General features: G+C 51.5%; 6 protein-coding genes across 6 annotated transcripts; 3 read left to right on the top strand and 3 right to left on the bottom strand.

Moving 5' to 3' along the window:
* Positions 1-54: 54 nt before the first annotated feature.
* On the top strand, positions 55-3562 carry PV08_01786 (uncharacterized protein; the record flags this gene model as incomplete). Its single annotated transcript, XM_016376146.1, has 2 exons — positions 55-196; positions 243-3562. 2 exons carry the CDS (start codon positions 55-57, stop codon positions 3560-3562), a joined length of 3462 nt encoding a protein of 1153 aa, XP_016241422.1.
* Positions 3563-4311: 749 nt separating this feature from the next.
* PV08_01785 (uncharacterized protein) lies at positions 4312-6515 on the bottom strand (the record flags this gene model as incomplete). Its single annotated transcript, XM_016376145.1, has 2 exons — positions 4312-4328; positions 4457-6515. 2 exons carry the CDS (start codon positions 6513-6515, stop codon positions 4312-4314), a joined length of 2076 nt encoding a protein of 691 aa, XP_016241421.1.
* Positions 6516-7432: 917 nt separating this feature from the next.
* PV08_01784 (uncharacterized protein) lies at positions 7433-12787 on the bottom strand (the record flags this gene model as incomplete). Its single annotated transcript, XM_016376144.1, has 3 exons — positions 7433-12416; positions 12464-12614; positions 12658-12787. 3 exons carry the CDS (start codon positions 12785-12787, stop codon positions 7433-7435), a joined length of 5265 nt encoding a protein of 1754 aa, XP_016241420.1.
* An 833-nt stretch (positions 12788-13620) lies between these two features.
* Positions 13621-14622, bottom strand: PV08_01783 (deoxyhypusine hydroxylase; the record flags this gene model as incomplete). The annotated part of the gene is made up of 1 exon (XM_016376143.1): positions 13621-14622. The coding sequence occupies one exon, from the start codon at positions 14620-14622 to the stop codon at positions 13621-13623; it is 1002 nt and encodes a 333-aa protein (XP_016241419.1).
* Positions 14623-14968: 346 nt separating this feature from the next.
* PV08_01782 (mitosis protein dim1) lies at positions 14969-15400 on the top strand (the record flags this gene model as incomplete). Its single annotated transcript, XM_016376142.1, has 1 exon — positions 14969-15400. The coding sequence occupies one exon, from the start codon at positions 14969-14971 to the stop codon at positions 15398-15400; it is 432 nt and encodes a 143-aa protein (XP_016241418.1).
* Positions 15401-16749: 1349 nt separating this feature from the next.
* Positions 16750-17850, top strand: PV08_01781 (uncharacterized protein; the record flags this gene model as incomplete). Its single annotated transcript, XM_016376141.1, has 1 exon — positions 16750-17850. The coding sequence occupies one exon, from the start codon at positions 16750-16752 to the stop codon at positions 17848-17850; it is 1101 nt and encodes a 366-aa protein (XP_016241417.1).
* Positions 17851-17973: the final 123 nt, after the last annotated feature.

The raw sequence follows: 17973 nt of genomic DNA, 5'->3' as shown, positions 1-17973 counted from the left end.
CCCAGACATAAAAAAAGGCATGGAGAAATCCATTTTATTCGATCCTTGTGAGCAATGACTTCGCTCGACGGAGGAGCAAGGAAGAGGAGGAGGCTCGATGATTCTATCCCTGCAAACACTACTCTCATTACCTCTGCGTCCCAACTCAAAAGCCTCTTCAGTTTTTCCAAAGAATCTTCAAGCGATATTAACAAAGGTAATGAAATCCCAATTTCCCAAAGAGCTTGCCTAATATGCCTTAGCCGTTGAGAGTTTTACGCAGTTTCTATCCAGCGTCTCTGGAGATAAGAAGTCTGGCGATGGAGAGCGACAACTGAAAATACTCAAGACTTACTGCGACGATCAATCCTCTTCCTCTCATGACCAGGTCGATTTTCCGGACCTTCTCGCTATTTGGTCGAATGCGAGCCAGTCAAATGATGACGCAGCCTTCTCTGCGGTACTGGTAGCCTTGACACAATTCTTTCAGGCAGTCTCGGGCAATGTGGACTTTCGTGAATTTGGGCTGTCACTGTGCCATAGCCTGCTAAAGCGTGACCAGCTTCGCCTGTTCGACAGAGGGCTCTCTTCACCTCGGAGCAAAGATCACATCATAAGTCACTGCCTACAGTTACTCACTGAAGTCATCAGCTTCGATGCAGGTGCCCTTGCAAGCAACGTCTTCGGAAGGAGGGATCTTCTCTACAGATGCCTTGATGGTATTCTGAACCAGCCTAAACTTGGAGAACAACGCCTCAAAGCCCACGCAGCGGCAGTCGAGTTTCTGCTGGCGAACCTGAAATTTCTGGACGCAACATCTAAAGGCGAGCTCATCACACAAGGAAAAACGTTGCATGCCGCTTTCAGAACTTTACCTGATCAGAGCCCTGACATCATCATCAAAACACTGCACACGCTGGAGAAGTCGGTCCTCGGCGACGCAAGCCTGTCTAAACAGTTGAAGATACGATGCTTCAATTCGGGTAACCTCTCGGCATTGTCGAAGTTGTATGATTTCGACCATTTCGAATCCGAGGAAAGCACCGACAGATCGCTTGCTGTCCGCGAAGCCCTCCAGCATCTACTGCTACAAGTCTGCGCAACACCTAAAGGCGTGATGCTTCCTCACACAGGATGGTATCCTTTGGGACTTAACCCGGACGCTCTCCGGGTGGATAGTGACACGATTGATCTGGGCCTGGATTCGCCCTACTACTCCGATGATTATGCGGACAAAGTGCCAGTCAAGAACAACTCACTCGCAACCTTCATTCAGACACTTCGTCCTGAAAAAGATATCCTGCAGGCCCAATTGATTGTTTCAATTTTTGCTGCTGGGCCCGAACTGATTGCCGACTATTTCACCAAGAAGCGGAGGTTTCTGGTACCTCCTGCAGACGATCCTTTATGGCGTGGTCAGTTCGCTTTCCTCTTTTCTGTCATCCAGCTTCCAGTACCCAGAAACTGTGGCTGGCACGAAAACCCACCGGCATCACCTCCGCCCCTTTCTGTCGTCATTGAGAGCATTCTGCCTCGCCCCTTCGATCGAGCGACGGTGACGAAATGTCTTCACTCGGACGAGGATGTCCTTGTTTTGTCAGCTGCTCGTTTGCTGACGGTTTCACTTGAAAAACTCGATTCTGTGTTGACGTTGTTCGAACAAGTACATCCAGGATTCCGTTTGTGGACGCAGGCTTCCAGCAAGCTGATCAGTCTGTTCATCGAAAGAGTCCCTCAACTGCAAGATGCGATCACGGGGTTGCAGCGACTTGCAAAAGAAAAGGAGCAGATTCGAGCGCTTGTACTTGAATGCATTGCTACCTATCACCGTGTCATACCATTTCTGGCTGCCGGTATAAAGTTTGACATTGGCCCGATATTTATTCAGGACTTGCAAAGGTTGGAAACTGACGACTTGGATGCGGACACCGAAGAATTTCTGGAGGAACAGTTGCCTCGTCTTTTACAGATTGCCGAAATCTCTCCTGCGACGAAATGGTTTCACAAACCGAACGCGGAAACACTATCCTTGATGGCGCGGGTTCTCAAATACTGTGTATCTAAACCGGACAACACCTTCACAAAGAGAGCGATACCCATCATCAAACCCCTACTCCGCATCAAAGGTGTTCTCAGCCGAAATACCCAATCCCTAGAAGCTCTGCTTGCAAGTCTAGCTTCCACTAAGAAATGGCAATGCGGACCGACCACCTATCAATTCTTGGATAATTGTATGACAAGAACAATGCAACGGCCTGTCAAATATCTTGACCAGGTTGAACAAGAACAAAGGATGGCGTCAGACTCAAAGGAGGTCAGCCTCGTCGCTTGCTGCATATCCGAACAGTGGCCATTTGTGGTCAAGAGAGGTGACAAGAAGGAAACCAAGAACATTGCAGAGTGGATTGCTCGTTTGTTCAGTGCCCTCGATGCTGCTGGCGAGAATTATCGCATCATGGCCGTGCTGAAACAGGCAATGCTGGAAAGCGCACGAGACAATACCAAAGCCCGCGAATACCTCGAAGCGGCCTTTGAGAAACAACGAAAGAAACCAGCTACACTACCTGAAACCCTGTCAGAAGATGTACAGGTGGGAACGTCCGAGCTCGTCGCTGACAACCGCACCCCTGCTCCTTCCCAGGAGGTGCACACCGTGGATCTCCTCGAAAGTTGTCCACCACTTCCACGTATCCCAACCTCGATTTCAGGCCTCGACCGCTGGACCAAGCCCGACTTCGAAACCGAGATTCAATCCGGCCGGCTGGCTGATCTGCTCCGATGCCTTGTTAACCCCGAGGCCGAGATTCGTCTACAAGCCTTCCACACCATCCAGACGGTCATGCACGCCGTGGAACAATCCGCATACCCCGAAAAGACGCAGCTCTACCTCCTTCTAGGCGAGGTCAGTGAGACCATGCGCGCGTGCGGGTTCGGCCCAACAAACACCGCGCCGCCCTCCATAGTAGCCGAACTAGCAGCACACCTACTCCCCGTCATTGCCGACCCGACCTCTCCGTACTACCGCAAGACGAATCGATTCTTGCTCCTCGCGCCAAGCTGGACCACTACACGGTTGTTGCCGTACTGGCTCTCGGCGACTTTCCTGGCCGAGCCCGAGGCCGACGACACGGACGTGGGGAACCAGAACGCCCAGGCATTGGAGATTGAGCACTTGCTCGACTTGCTCGTTGCGTCGCTGAGGACCGAGGTCGATTTGGACCTGTTCCGGCGCGAACATGTGTTTACGCGATTGATGAGCCACTTCCTCTCGTCGACGTGTTCGAAGAGCGCGAGGACAAAGATCCTCCACGTCCTCCACCGTGCCGCCTGTATCAGCGGTGGAAGCGACACGTTGATTACACGCACCGGGGCCAGAGAGTGGTTGGCGATCGCCGCCGAGGTGAGGGATCACGGCGGACACGGCAGCACGGCTGGCAAGGTCGATTTGGATATCAGAAGTTTAGTGGGGGCAATCGCCGGGGAGATTGAGGAGACGTGTAACAGGGATGTCATTGAGCGTTGGGAGGCTGATAGGCCTCTTTTCAGGGTCGAGAGAGAGAAGGAAAAGGAGGGCGGAAAGTAAAAAAGCTCGTCTGACGCCACCATGGCTGACGACGGGGCTCCCCGTAGGTTGGCAGGGACCATCTGTAGAAGAAACAAGAACAAGAACGGTCTTTCTCACTCACAAAATCCGCGAGCCGTCTCGAGATCATTGTATAAAGTGTGTCTTGTCTGTATATGTATGTATTCTCTTCGAACTGTTATGAAAAGTACCCGGCAGTCCACTATCAAATCGCCGTGTCGTTCTTAACCTTGACAGTATCCATCCACATGGACCCGGCTGACATTCGTGTTGGTTGCTTCGAACGCAGAGTGCAATGTGGAGAGAGAGAGAGAGAGAGAGAGGCAAAGTAACAAGCAGCAGGCTGTGGCGTGGTCAGATACCTTCGTCAGTCGGTCATTTCGTGTACCTCTCATAGGGAGAGAAAGAAACATCTGTCTCTCGTTGCCGGCGGATCGACCCAACGCATAGTCAGTTACTGCAGGTAGTCAGAGGCGGAGAAGGCAAATAGCTAAGTAAGCAAGCAAGTAGGCAAAAGGGTGCTCGTTATCGATGGCGATGGCGATGGCAATAAATAAACCTTTGCTCGATTCCTTCCTCCCTCGGTCTTGATTCTATGCAAGCTCTCACGAAATCGGGTATAGTAGCCATACTGCATCATCTCTGACGAGGCGAATTCTTCCTTTTTTTTTCCCGCTCCCTAGGTCTACTCGATAAATCGCTTGCTAGCTCCGCTTCGGCTTCTAGACTTCATATAATTTGTACTCATGTCATGTACTCATCAAATCTGTCCAGACGTCACATCAAGTCAGTAAGAGGGAAACTTTATCACTAAAAGACTACGGCCATGCCAAGTAAAAACAAAAGCAAAACGAGATACGGCGTGTGCAAAGAAAGGATAGATGGATGACTCACCTCTTCCGAAAAGGGCACGCTTTGTCCAATCCATAGCAAGGAGTAATCTCGTCCTGATGCTCACACTCTCGGCAAAGTAAATGCTTCTCCAGAGGTACACGGCCATCAGGCCGCCGCTAAAGTTGAGTCCATTGAAGTCGAAAATCGCCGCGTTCCCAATGTACGCCAGACTACCGAGGTGGTGATACTCAAAGGCCTTGTACACGGCCTCGTCGAGATCGCCAAAGTCGACTTCGTTCGCCTTGAATCCAGGAATGGCAGCGGCGATCTTGTTGAATTTTCGGCCGAGGTATTGACCCTGTTGATTTGCCCTTTGCGCCGTCGCGGGCAACGAGGTTAGTTTATTGTCAATCTGCACCAAGAGCTCGTGCAACTCTCCAAAGTCGAGCGTGCCGGACTTGTCCTTGTCGTATTCTTCAAACAGTCTATCGACGCGTTTCAAATGCGCAGCAGCCTGGGGGAACCGTTTGCGGATCTTTTGAGCCACCTCGCGCCACTCCTGGAAGGTCAGGTGTACTTTGTCCGGATCCTTGCCCTTCTCAAAGGCTACACCTCTCAAAAAGGTCGTAATGTGGTCGGCGAGGTTGTTCTGCACCGTGGCGCAGTCTCCAATGGCATAGACGTCGCCAAGCGGCGCACCGAGTAGTCTCAGGTGGGTGTCGGTTTCTAGTGCGTGTTTGTTGGTTTGGAAACTTCCTAGTTTCGCGGCAATCTTCTTGCTAAGATCGGTTTGCGCAACGCCAGTGGACCACAAGCAAAAACCCATGGGTAGCTCCTTGGTCACGGGTTTTCCGTCTTCCATTTGAGTGAAGATGATCTTGTCCGGCTCGACCTCCTTGACCCGCGCATTGGTCAAAACCTCGACCTGGTCGTGTTCGAACCTTTTCTCAGCATACACAGACAAGGCTTCGTCGTAGGTGTTGAGAATGTGTCCCCGAGACTGGATGATGTGCACCGAGATCTCATTTCGCAGGATTCTGGGGAAAGAGCGCAGCAGGTCTTCGTTCAACATGTCATACAGTTCGGCTGCGAACTCGACTCCGGTCGGGCCACCACCACTGACGACAAACGAAAGTAGTCGTCTCCTCTCTTCGTCAGTGGTAGTGGGAAGACATGCCAATTCCAGATTCCGCAACACTTTCTGCTTGATGAGGCGGGCATCCTCGATGGACTTGAGAAAATTGACATTCTCCAAACCCTTGACGCCGTGTGGATTTGTGGTCGCGCCTACACCGACGATCAACTTGTCGTATGGCAGGTAGAAGCTCTGTTCTCTCCCTCGATCATCGATGGCCTTGACCTCGACCAGCTTTTCCGAAAACTCCACGTCGACAGCCTGGGCCCGTAGAAAATGTCCTCTCACACGATTGACAATTCTGCGGACTGGCTCAGTAAGGGAACGGAATTCCAGCGTTCCAACGGTGGCAGAGGGAAGCATTGGCGTGAAGAGGAAGTAGTTGGTCGGCGAAACCACCGTGACGTGGTAATCTCCTGGATTTAGCTCTTTCAACATGGCAACGCTGCCCCAGCCTGTTCCTAGGATGACCAATTTGGGCTTCTCCTTCTGTGCTTTCATTTCATCGCAATCTTCGTCATCGATTAATATCTCTGCGATGGGCAGATTCTTGGGACCGCCTCTTCTAGGGAACAAAGCTTTCTCGTTCACCGCGATGTCGCCCATCCTCTCCGGCTCCTCCGAGTAGGTCGAAGCATCGTAGATGAAGAATGCCAGGACCAAACTGCCGGAAACGACAATGAAAATTCCAGTCCAGGCAAAAAGCCTGTACATGAAACGAACGAGAGGGCCCTGGTTGTTGGGGAGTTGCTTGGTTGATACGAAGCGTATCGTGCCCGCAGGAGCTCGAACTTGACGCCACGACGCCGGGGTCGCCAGGCATCGGATGCCTCTGGGAGAACGGTGAGTCAACCTGACGGTAGACAGAGGTCTCGTGCTCTTCAGAGAGGCACTCAAGGTCTTGCAGGAGCGGTAGGAGGATAGGTTGGTCGAACGGAGAGGGCGCAGGCCAGTGAAGGCCAGCCGCTGGGAGAATGTTTCCATGACTGAAGCGAAGTGAACGAGAGGATCACCTCATACTGAACGATAGATAGTATGGAGGCAGGAAACTCATCAACAGAGAGCTTCGAGGTTGGCGCAGCGAGGGAATAAAAACTGGTGAAGGATGGATATCTCGGATATGTCGCGACGGTGTTTGGGCAGTTGGCCAGGGCGATAAGTACTGGATGACGGCATGCGATGAAGATCAGATGTGGCTAATTGCTCCAGTCTCTTGCTCTCAGTCGGAGCTCGCGGGTACAAGGGCTGGCATTAATTTGGAGCTTTGTCCTTGTGTTGCTTTTGCTGCTGGGACCACATAACAACAACGTCACCACAGGTTTGGCCTCTCTCTATCTCTCTATCTCTGTAGCGTAAATTGTAATTAAGGGCGTACGAATATCGTCCCGTGGCGCAGGACGATAAGAACCAGTCAGTCTTCAGCTCCGCTCAAACATTCCCACCCAAAGACTCACGAGCGAATATGAGTGAGTACTCCTACCACTCCTCATTCTCCTCTCGTGCAGTGTGTCCAACTCATCCGCTGACTCACTCGCTAGTCGGGCGCATTCCCGTTGCCCTCCCCCTTTCCCCTTTGGGCCGGGACCACAATGCGAACACGAGCTCAGATATTCAATCGTTTGAAATCTCTCGTCAATTACTACATTTTATTCTTCCATGAATATGGGCCTTAAGCGCCACTCAATAACTATGTTGGGTATCATTGTATCAAAACCACGGCCTTCGAGTGCTTAAACCTTTTGACCTGGTGGTATCTAGACCGAGATTTCTACTTCCCCAAAGCGTTCCCTGTGTTTATTGTTTCCCCTTTCATGCCGTCGTTAAATCTTCCTGGGCGATCCCAGAATGTACCTGAGTTTTCACTGCCCAAACGCCATGTCCTAAAGCCCCATGTCAACATCTCAAGCCGCAAAATCGGCGTCGGGGTCCTCATCCAGCGACGACACACTCGATGACCGTCGTGGAGTGGTCCCTTTTGGTGGTCGCCCTCGTGGTTTCTTGGGCGTGCCGCCTATCGAACCATTAACACTCTTTCGCTTCCGCCCTCGAGGCGCTGCCATGGATTGCTCAGAAACCGTAGCCATCATGGAGAGCTCCTCCTCCTCTTCGGCGATCTTTACTTCATCATCGACTGCCACAAGCGTCACAAAATCTCGGCAGCGTTGTACCATGGCTTCTGTGCTGTCGAGAGAATTCAACACCGATGTAGTAGTCGTCCAATATCTCTCCCCGGTGATTCCATGTACCTTGACTGGTTCCCTTGTAGATTCTTTGGTCTGCTTGTTCTGCAGCATGGCCATCTTCACATCTCGCGAGACACCGTATTGTCTCTTAAGGTAATTCCTAGCTTCGGATATCAGCGTTACCGCGCAGGCAGCCGTGGCCAGTCTCTTCAGGACGACGGGATCGATATGCGGTAGGGAAGCCTCTTGCTCCGGCTGAGCGGAGTCGTTCAACTCTCCATCGACTGCTCGAGGGACCGGGACAGGTGGAAGATTGGTCTCGATGGCTTGTGCAAGTTCACCGCCGTTCTTGCCAAATGCCAATTCCAGTTGCAAGACTGTATGTAACAATTCGTCCATCTTTTTGTACTCCAAGAAGGCAAGGTTCTGGGTCACAAAGAGGACAAAGAGGACATGCTCAGGCACCGCGTCTTGATCGATACTGAGCTTGGAATATTCGATGTTGAGTTTCGATATCAGGCTGCTCAAGAATTTTTTGACATACTTGGACCCGCTGCTGCTGATAATGGAGAAAGCCTGGGCGAGCTTCGCCTTATAGCCAGGGACGATGCCACCATGTGGATCCTTGAACACCTCGTTCTGATATCGGAAGGCTTCAAACACGGCATTGATGTACTCCCGTTCACACACTGACTCATGCTGTTGGTGAAGATGTTCGTGGGCGGCCCTGGCGACAATAGAAACCCTCGAGTCAAGACTCGTCTCCAAAGCGACAAAAGCTGCCGTGGTCTGTTTCGGATGGGTCATGCCCTGGTGGTCGATACTTGCCAGTGTCTTAGCCGCGAGCAGTGCCTTCTCGCCTGTCTCAGACATGACGATGCGAAGTAGGTGGTCGGCAAGTGGATTTGTGATGATGGAAATAGCCGAGTCGTCTTCACGAGCTTTACTGCTGCCACCAATGCTCTTCAGTGCCTGCACTTCACTGTTGATTTCGCCTTTGGCAGTCTCCTCTTTCTCACTCGCTCGTTTGGCATACAATTCCTCGAACGCGCTGAGAACCATGACCTGCATCTTGAGGATATCGGTCTCGTTCACCGAGGAGAAAGACGTTCCTTCGAGAACCTGGAAGAAGGTCTCTCGAACGTGCTTCTTGTTGAATTGTCCTGGCCATGCTTGGCATATCAAGCCCAAGCTTTCCAATGCCCTCAGCCGGATCTCGATCGGTTCCTTCTGCAGGGTGTATGCTACGACACTATCGGCGATGAACCCCACAACCGATGATCCTGGAGTAAATGCCGGGACATCCTGCTGACCCGACGGGAAATCCTTTTGGAAAGAACTGCGGTAGCGCTCAAAATCAAAATACTTTGCAACCACACCTGCAAGTCGTAACGAACTTGCTCTTACATTGCGTCGTCTGCTTTCGAGCTCTTGTAACTTGTTCTCCTTGAGGAGTCTCTCTTTCAATTGATCGGCAATGTTAGGTTTGAAGACATTTCGCATGATCGATTTGGTGAAGGTGACGATTTTAGAAGTATTTAGCAAGACCCCATCGATACTCCGGAGACAAGACATGATCTCTTCCAGCTCTTGCCGACGAGTCAGCTTCTGAGTCGATTTCAGAAGATACAGCTGCACCTCCACCAGCAAGGCTTCCTGAGTTTTCGACAGATTTGGTAAAACACTGCGGAAGATGGCAACAACAGATTTGAATTTTGGAATGTCCTCGCTGGAAAGGTCCTTCAGATAGCTTTTCAAGCTTGTCAAGTCGCCAGGGACCACTGTTTGTGGGCGTGCCTCTGCGAAAGATACCAGTGTTGTCAACTCCGCCGGACCCGCATCGCTTCCATTCGCTGAGTCTAGCAGCTTCTTGACGAGATAGGCATACAGGTTGTGGACTTGCTCCGTGTCTTTGGAATCTTTGAGGCGCCACACCAGAAAATTCTTCAACAACGCAGCCATGCTCTCAATATCATTGTTGACGCAAGCGACAATATGTGCTTTGAGCCTTTCCAGTGCGACTTCGACGTGGGCAGACTCAGCAGCTTTGGTTAGGAGAATCAGGTTGGGTTGGACCCATATTTCCGATAAGGTTCTCCGCGCAAGGTCGGCTACTGAAGCTTCCTGGTCTGCAGTGCGTCGAAGAAACTCAATGGCAATTGTGACCTTCATACTCTCTCTTGTTTCCCGTAGGAAGACATCTTTCAAATGGCCTATCGCACGTTTCTGCACGCCAACATTGGCGTCTCCAGCACATCTCAGGAGTCGTTTAAATGCCTTCTCTTCTAGCGCCGGTCGAGGCATGATAAACTTCGCAATGAGAGCCAGTGCGGAATCTCGCACCAGTGAGGAATCATCAGAGGCGCACTTGAAGACGTCGTCAGCGATCGTGGGGTCCCAGTCCAACAAGCTTGAATCCGTCTCCAAAATTGTCACCACGCTCTTCAAACTGCGGCTTCGCACTTGAGCCTGATCACTGGAAAGAGAAGAGGCCAAGGTTTTGGCGATACTAGCAAATTGCCGACAAAAGCGCATATTCAAGATCGTAAGGAGGTAAGCCAACTGTGCTTCCTGATGTTTGACATCGAGATAGCCATCCGATGTTTCATGAAACTCATCGGGCGCTGAAAGCTGGTGTGTGACGACAGATATCATATTTTCCAGTTTCGACTCCAAGTCGGGATCATACTCGGTGCCTTTTGGCCCTCGCAACGTTCTCGATATGAAAGTGGCATATTGTACCAGAAAGTACGCCTTCGCAGACTTTGTCCTGAGACCTTCACCTTTCTGAGAGCTCATATAAGAGTATACGATCGCAAATGGACCGTCGGGGGAGATGAGCCCCTCGAGATCAATGCCAAAATGTGCCCTATCCTTGACCAGGTTTGCGAGATGCTGTCCTGTGACTGCTCCCGTGTCCCCATCGCGAAAGATGGCAGAGAGAAGACTTCGTGCCGACGCTCTTGTAACAGAAATTGAGGAGCCCATAACTCCAAGACACTCGAGCGCCATATTTTTGATAGAAGCAGCCTTGTCCTTTTTGGCGAGAGAAATCATGCGCATGGCCAAGACGGTAAGCAGCAATTCGGATGCCGGCCAATCCGTTGATGGGAGTACTATGGTCAAATCTTCAACGAACAGATCAAGGATATTCCGATATGGCGAATCTCCAGACTTGGTGACTTTTGAAGCCTTGTCTACCATCCAGCCAACGATTTGCTGTGCACTTTTCAATGCGTCTTCGAATAAATTGTCGGCAATCCGCCCGAGTCTGGAGAGTGGATCTTGGTCCGAGTGGTCGGAAACGGTAGTAGAGTTGACTTCCATGTCGCCTTCTTCGTCTTCCTCGTCCGAACTCTCTGGGTTTCGTGACAAATTACGCCGTGGACGACGCTGCCTATGGGATGCTGCCGTTCGTGATTGCGTTGCTGGTGTTTGGACTAGTAGCATAAACAACGCAGAGATGAGCTGAATGTTTTTGCCACTTCCCACTTTGTACTGTCTTGCACTTCGGCTATTCGATGGGAGCTTGTCTAAAGACGTCAGGACTTCATCAAGGATTGGTCCCCTTTCTGTCGGAAAGGCGGCGTAGAGCTTGGCGAGGACTGCCATCGCTTGCTTTCTTGATCGTTCATATGCTTGGGAACCGAGAGCTGAAAGCTTATCGTTGTATGCGTTCTGTACAAAGAGGAGTTTTGCTGCCAGGAATTCTGTCGAATTGACAATACATCCAGCCCCTTTGACCTGAATACATACCTTTGCCACGAGATCAAGAAGCTTTCTACCGAGGTCAAGTAGCCTCCTCAAAATCTCGCTATTGTCTGAGGCAAGCCTGAACAGCCTGCTGTCCTGCCCATCTGGCCGAGCCTCCACGATGGGAATCAAACAATTTTCAAAAAGATTGACAAGCACATTTGGCAACCATTGAAGAGCCTCCAAGTTCACGAGATCTTGATTCTGGGAAGCACCTAAAACGGTATAGATCAAGGTGCATGCAGACATCGCACCGACCTCCTCCTGACGAATTTTGGACAACCACGACGAAACATCGTCCTCTGAGGGATCTTGAGGCAAGCTTAGATTGGTTATCTGCGCTGCTTCAATAGCAGATTCACAGATTCGTTGGAGTCGCTGCAGATACTCCAGAGGTACATCAGTCAGTCTGCCCGCAATGACTAGCTGATTCAGCATAGTTTGCAGTTGGTCTTGAGTCTTCCGGGAAAGCCGAGGCTCAGTGTCATCGTCATCCTCGTCAAACTCCTCAAATATTGCGCTTCTGGCTGCCGGAAGCGCAGAGGTATCCGGAGCCAGTCGATCCTGGGCCTCAAAGATTTCAGACAGAAAATTTTCGAAGTTGTTTAAAAGCAAATCCTCTTTCTCTTTCTTGGATTTCGCTGCCAGGGAGACTGTCCCATTCATCTGATTATCACTCAATTTGCGTCTCTTTGGTGATGCAGGCATGTCCGCATATTCTTGTCGTTGGAAACTTGGAGGCGGTTGCGGAATCTCGACGACAACACCAGAAGGCATCGAACTCGATGGAGTTCTTTTAGGAGATGATTTCTTAGGAGGTGGTCTAGCAGGGTCGGTAGCAGTTGGATAGGTATAGTCCATCTTGGTCAAATCGAGGACCATCTTCTGAACAGGATTCAAGTGAGTCTCGTGTGAAGTTTCGTTTTTGACTGGAGGACGTTTGAATTTCCTGCCATCATTAGAATAGCAACAACAAGAAGTAACAGGCAGGCTTACACCTCTGAGAGTCTGGAAGGATCCAATAGGACAGCCAGGCGTTCCTTTGCCTTAGAACTGTATATGCCACTGCGGTATGCGGACGCCCGTTCGGCAGAGTTCGAGAGCCTTGCATCCTGTATACTACGCAGCTGTGGTATGGGTATGCGATCTTGGTTCTTAGCAGTGTGATAGACATGGGTGGACACACTCACCGTGCACAGGCAGGATCGAGGTTGTCATCGGGGTATACTGTATTGCCTCGTCCACAGTGACCTGCCTTGAACCGGCCCCATTTGCCGTTTTCCGAGGTATGATAACCTCAATAGTATCGTTTATCACCATTGTCTTTATTTGTCCCGCAATCCGTGAAGACTGCGCCGGGGAGGCTGAGAGAGTATCTTAGACAGGAAAGGGTCGGGGCGACATGAGAACTAGCGGTCCGGTAGACGCTGAGACCATATTTGTAGATGCGCATCTACGGATAAGAAAGAACGTGCAAGCCGTGACTGAACCAGAGAATGCGATGCACTCAGATGCAATGTCTGGGGAGCGGAAGATCGCAATTGCGGTTTTGGAGAACGAGGCTGCGCTAGTCTTTTTGGGCCTAGTGAAGGGTCCATCCCTTCAGCCTCGTCCTAGTAGGCGAGGAGATCTATCGAATTAAAAAAATATTCCCGGCTGTCTCGTATCCATGATAATTTGCAAGTGAAGCCGAATCCCAACTCCGTACTTTCAAGATGGTCGCAATAGGAAGCCTTCTCTTTTGCAACGTTTGCGGCTCATTGCTCCCGCGTACAGTGCCTGGGAAAAATCAAAATGACATGGTCAAGTGTGATGACTGTTTTCAGTACACAAAAGATACCTCATCCAAAGTGATCATTTCGAGATCCAAACCTAGCGCATTCCCTTCAGCGCTACGATCAAAACACTCCGAAGTCCAAAATATCAATGCAGAGGATCTGCAGGTTGAGGCAGTCATACAACGGGAGTGTCCCGAATGCCATCGACCCGAGATGTTCTATCATACCAAGCAACTAAGAAGTGCAGATGAAGGTACCACAGTCTTTTACAGGTGCGAATGTGGTTACAAGGATGTCCAAAACAACTGAGGGCGCTCAAATTCTAAGTATTACCACCAACGCCTACAATGCACGCTATAAATGACCCTATTGGGTTTAAGCAGCCACGGGCTCCGGAACGATGGCGTATTCCATCTCTCCATTTTTCTCATACTCGGCCATGTCGAGGGCCACAATGACGCTCTCGCGAACAACCTGTTCTGGGTCATCGAGGAAATTTCTCAAAATATCCTCCACTCCAGGCTCTTCTCCTAGACTACCCAAGGCTTCGGCAGCCTCATGGCGGACCATACTCTCCTCCTTTCGATTCTCCAAAACAGACACCAGAGCGGGAATTGATGCCGGATGTGACAATTGGCCAAATACAAAGGCTACCTCGTGCCTGAAAAGGGCTGATGAATCGACAAAGCCAGAAGCGAGTGCGTGGACTGCGGCTTCTGCGGTAGGAAGGTCTGGTGGGGAAGCAAGGTCCCGGAGAGCAAACATGGCTCTGTAGCGCTTGAAGAGAGGAAGAGAGGAGTCGAGGAGTGTCTTTTGTAACTCGGGTATTGATGGAGTTTGGGTTGATAGTGGCATGGGTGGCGCTGGATCGATGGATGAAAAATCACTGGGTTTCAATGTTTCGTCTTGTCTGCCCTGCGAATGCGCCCACTGAATTCGATCAATTGCGATATCGCACGTCTCCCTAACCACCACGGGCTCATTCGCATCATCCTTCATTTGCTTCATGATTTCCAGGCTTGACAAGTCTCCCAGAGCGCCCAACGCCTCGGCCGCTTCATGTCTGCACATGGCGTCTTCTGACTTATTCTCGAGCACCGCCCTTAGGAAAGGCACCGAGTAGAGATTTCTAGTCTGGCCCAGGCAATATGCCAATTCATGTTTAAGTAGCGCTGAGGGCGATGCAAACGCGGCAGCAATAGCCTCAATTGCATCCGTAGCCTGAGGACCCGGGGACTGAGAAGCGACGTGTTTGAGGGAGAAAAGGGCACGGAAACGACGGGCCAGAGGGACGTCTTCGGAGGTCAGGTCTTTCCGAAGGGCGGAAATCGTAGATTCCACGTTGGAAGACGCTGTGTTGCTCGAGGCTTGATCCATCTTTGATGTCTGTTATGCTCAATGAATCTGGAAAGCCAGTGACCAACGCAGGCACGATGAGAACCCTGGCAAAAAAATCCTCCAATTTTCAGCGGGGTAAAAACGTTGTTCGATAGAACCATGATCGCCCGGTAGCGGCGATTCCAGCAGTTTTCCGCAGCCTTGCAGTAACCGTGGCTTCAGCCTTGCCAAGCCCTGGTAGTTGGCCATTTTCTATCCTCTTCCATGCCTGCGAATATGTTGGACCTCGACTTCGGCCATCTCTCATCAATATCCAATCGACTCGGGTCAAGATTTTCCAAGTCCTCTCGGTCCATATTGACTTGTACCCTCTCGCAGTCGCACCATGGGTTCCGTCGTTATTCCTCATCTTCCCTCCGCCTGGCATGTCGACCAGGCTATCCTCTCCGAAGACGAAAGATTGGTGGTCATACGATTTGGCCGCGACTGGGATCCCGACTGCATGCGTCAAGATGAAACTCTGTTCAAAATAGCGGAGCGTGTGAAAAACTTCGCTGTTATCTATGTCTGCGATATCGACCAGGTCCCAGACTTCAACCAGATGTACGAACTATACGACCCAGTGACGCTCATGTTCTTCTTCCGCAACAAGCATATGATGTGCGATTTTGGCACCGGTAACAACAATAAGCTCAATTGGGTTCTCGAAGATAAACAAGAGTTGATCGATATCTTGGAAACAATCTACAAGGGTGCAAAGAAGGGCAGGGGTTTAGTTGTCTCACCGAAAGACTACTCGACAAGGTACAGATACTAGCCCTCGTCGAAAACCTGGACTTTGGCCACTTTGTCGGCGAGAACGATGGGGCCAAGGCCTAGACTTATTAAACGACACCAAGCATCGACTGTTCATGCAGACACGGTCGGCGAAAATATCGAATGGGCACTTATCACCGTGGCCGGCGTTTGAGGAATTGTTATGGTGCAGACTTATGGCGTTACGGACGGAAACGGGGACTGTATGGTTGGTCTTACTCGACTACTAGCTACCAAGTGATAATTTGCTGACCAAAACACTTGAATCTCAAGATCCTCATCTTCTCATTCCAGGTTTGGTGCAACTGTCCACCAAGTGACAGTGTCACCTTCTGATTATGTGCACCTTCGATGTCACTTGCGCTATGGCTATCGAATTCTGCATATCGTGTGTGAAGTACGGCCCTGGACAACCATCCTGGCCACTAGTGTCTCGGACATTGCCCTCCAGGCCTACGGCTTTCGTTGTGAGTTGTCAAGCATGGCAAGCAACTTGAAATATCCGGCTATGCTTGCCATGAACCCCTCGTAGCTCCTCTTGCCGTACATCTAGACGTGAGTGCTCATGTCATGCCAGTTTCGCTGAGTTCCCAAGTGCCACTATAGCGTGATTTTGCCGAGATAGACTATTTCCATCAATATATGGACCATGCATCCACCCCTCTCTCTGGTTTCAAACCTCTAGGATGCTTCGGTTATCTAGACCTCTGTCTACAGCCGATGGCATGTACGATGTACCTCGTAGTTGCACTTGTGTGGACACTGAGACTCAAAAATGCCACCTTCACAGACTCCCACACTGTACGGATGGAGTATTTCCCCTTGTCGGGTGGAGAATTACGGAGCGAAGCGACGCTGGCCATTCGGAGATGAACAAGCAAAAGCGAAACGAACGAGACCCAGAAATGTTACCAGAACCGCATGACCTGATCGAATCGACTGCAACCGCAAACTGCAAACTAATCCGGCCACGTAGACCGCTTTTTTGTTTCTGCTCCACAGGTTCATGCATCCTGTCGCCGGATCATGGGATCTCTGATGAACGTCTCCTCTGCGCCAGCGCCATGAACACCCTGTCTGCGTTCAGAAAGCGACTCGCTTGGAACGAAACCACCCGCGATTCCTGCTCCGCTGCCCACGCGTGATCGCCTGCGTCCGCACCACTGAGGGCGACCAAGATAGAGATACCAGAAAGCTTGCAGACTCTGCTCCGTTCCTGGTCTGGGAAGTTCAACTTTAGCAATTGACCCGCACGGTCGTCGCGCGCAGGTCGAGGAACGTAAGAAGACACAACGCACCGGCGAGGCGACCAGTCCCACCACCACCTTTGCACCGGAGGCTGCGCGCACCATGAACGGAACAACCATCCTGACCCTCTCCCTGGTCCCAGTCCTCTTCTTCGCCCTCTGGCATATCACGGCGGCCAGCGTCCCCCCAATCCCGCAGTCGATGCGCAACAAGCGAATCATCCTCCTCATAGCCCACCCCGACGATGAGTCCATGTTCTTCAACCCGACGCTCCAAGCGCTCACACACCCCTCGTTACAAAACCACCTGAAGATTCTCTGCATGTCCACGGGCAACGCCGACGGCATTGGCGACAAGCGGCGCCTTGAGCTCGAAAAGGCCGCGGTTCAGCTCGGCCTCCGACGCCGAGAGGATGTCTACGTCCTTGACGACGAGCGCTTCCAGGACGGCATGGACCAGGTCTGGAAACCCGAGGACATAGTGCGCGTTCTCGCCAGTGCCTTTGCGCCTCATCTGAACACCACCCCCAGTTCACAATCACCGGCAGCAGTGGCGTCATCTACATCTACGTCTACACCGTCCAAGGACAAGGACAAGGACAAGGACAAACGGAAATCGAAGGCTCCATCATCCAAGACGACAAAGCAGCCATCTTCCACGTCCTCCGTGTCCACCTCCAACCCTAGCGCGCCCGCCGGACCGCTGGCCAGCATAGACGTCCTCATCACGTTCGATGACCATGGCATATCCAATCACCCGAACCACATCGCGCTCTTCCACGGTGCGAAGCTTTTCCTGGAGCGCATCATGCACGGTCACAGCGGCTACGCATGCCCTGTTTCTCTGTATACCCTGCCGACCGTCAACATCGTGCGCAAGTACAGCTTTATCCTCGACGCCGTGCCCACCATGCTCTCCGGTATTTACGGCGCCGTTTTCTCCAACATCTCTGGCATGGTCTCTCGATCGACGTCCGGCCGCGGGAGTGCGCTCGGAACGGCCTCTCGTGGAAGTGGCGCGGCGCACAGAGACAACCCAGGCCTGTTGGTCTTTGTGAATGACATCCCCCGCTATTGGCGGGCTCGCGCTGCCATGACTCAAGGCCACGCAAGCCAGATGGTGTGGTTCCGGTGGGGATGGATTGGGCTGGGACGCTATATGGTCGTGAACGATCTGAAGGCGGAAAAGATTGTAGGAACGTAACTAGAACAAGTGTAATGGGATGGCAGTGGTCGGTCTGCGGTGCGATGGCGATGGGGGTTCACGATATCTGATTCATGCTGGGACGGGAACTAGCTTGGGAAAGCAAACCGATTTAAGGGTTTG

This window comes from Exophiala spinifera, assembly GCF_000836115.1.
Source record: "Exophiala spinifera strain CBS 89968 unplaced genomic scaffold supercont1.1, whole genome shotgun sequence".
NCBI lineage: Eukaryota > Fungi > Ascomycota > Eurotiomycetes > Chaetothyriales > Herpotrichiellaceae > Exophiala > Exophiala spinifera.
This window is presented reverse-complemented; position numbering and strand designations above follow the sequence as displayed.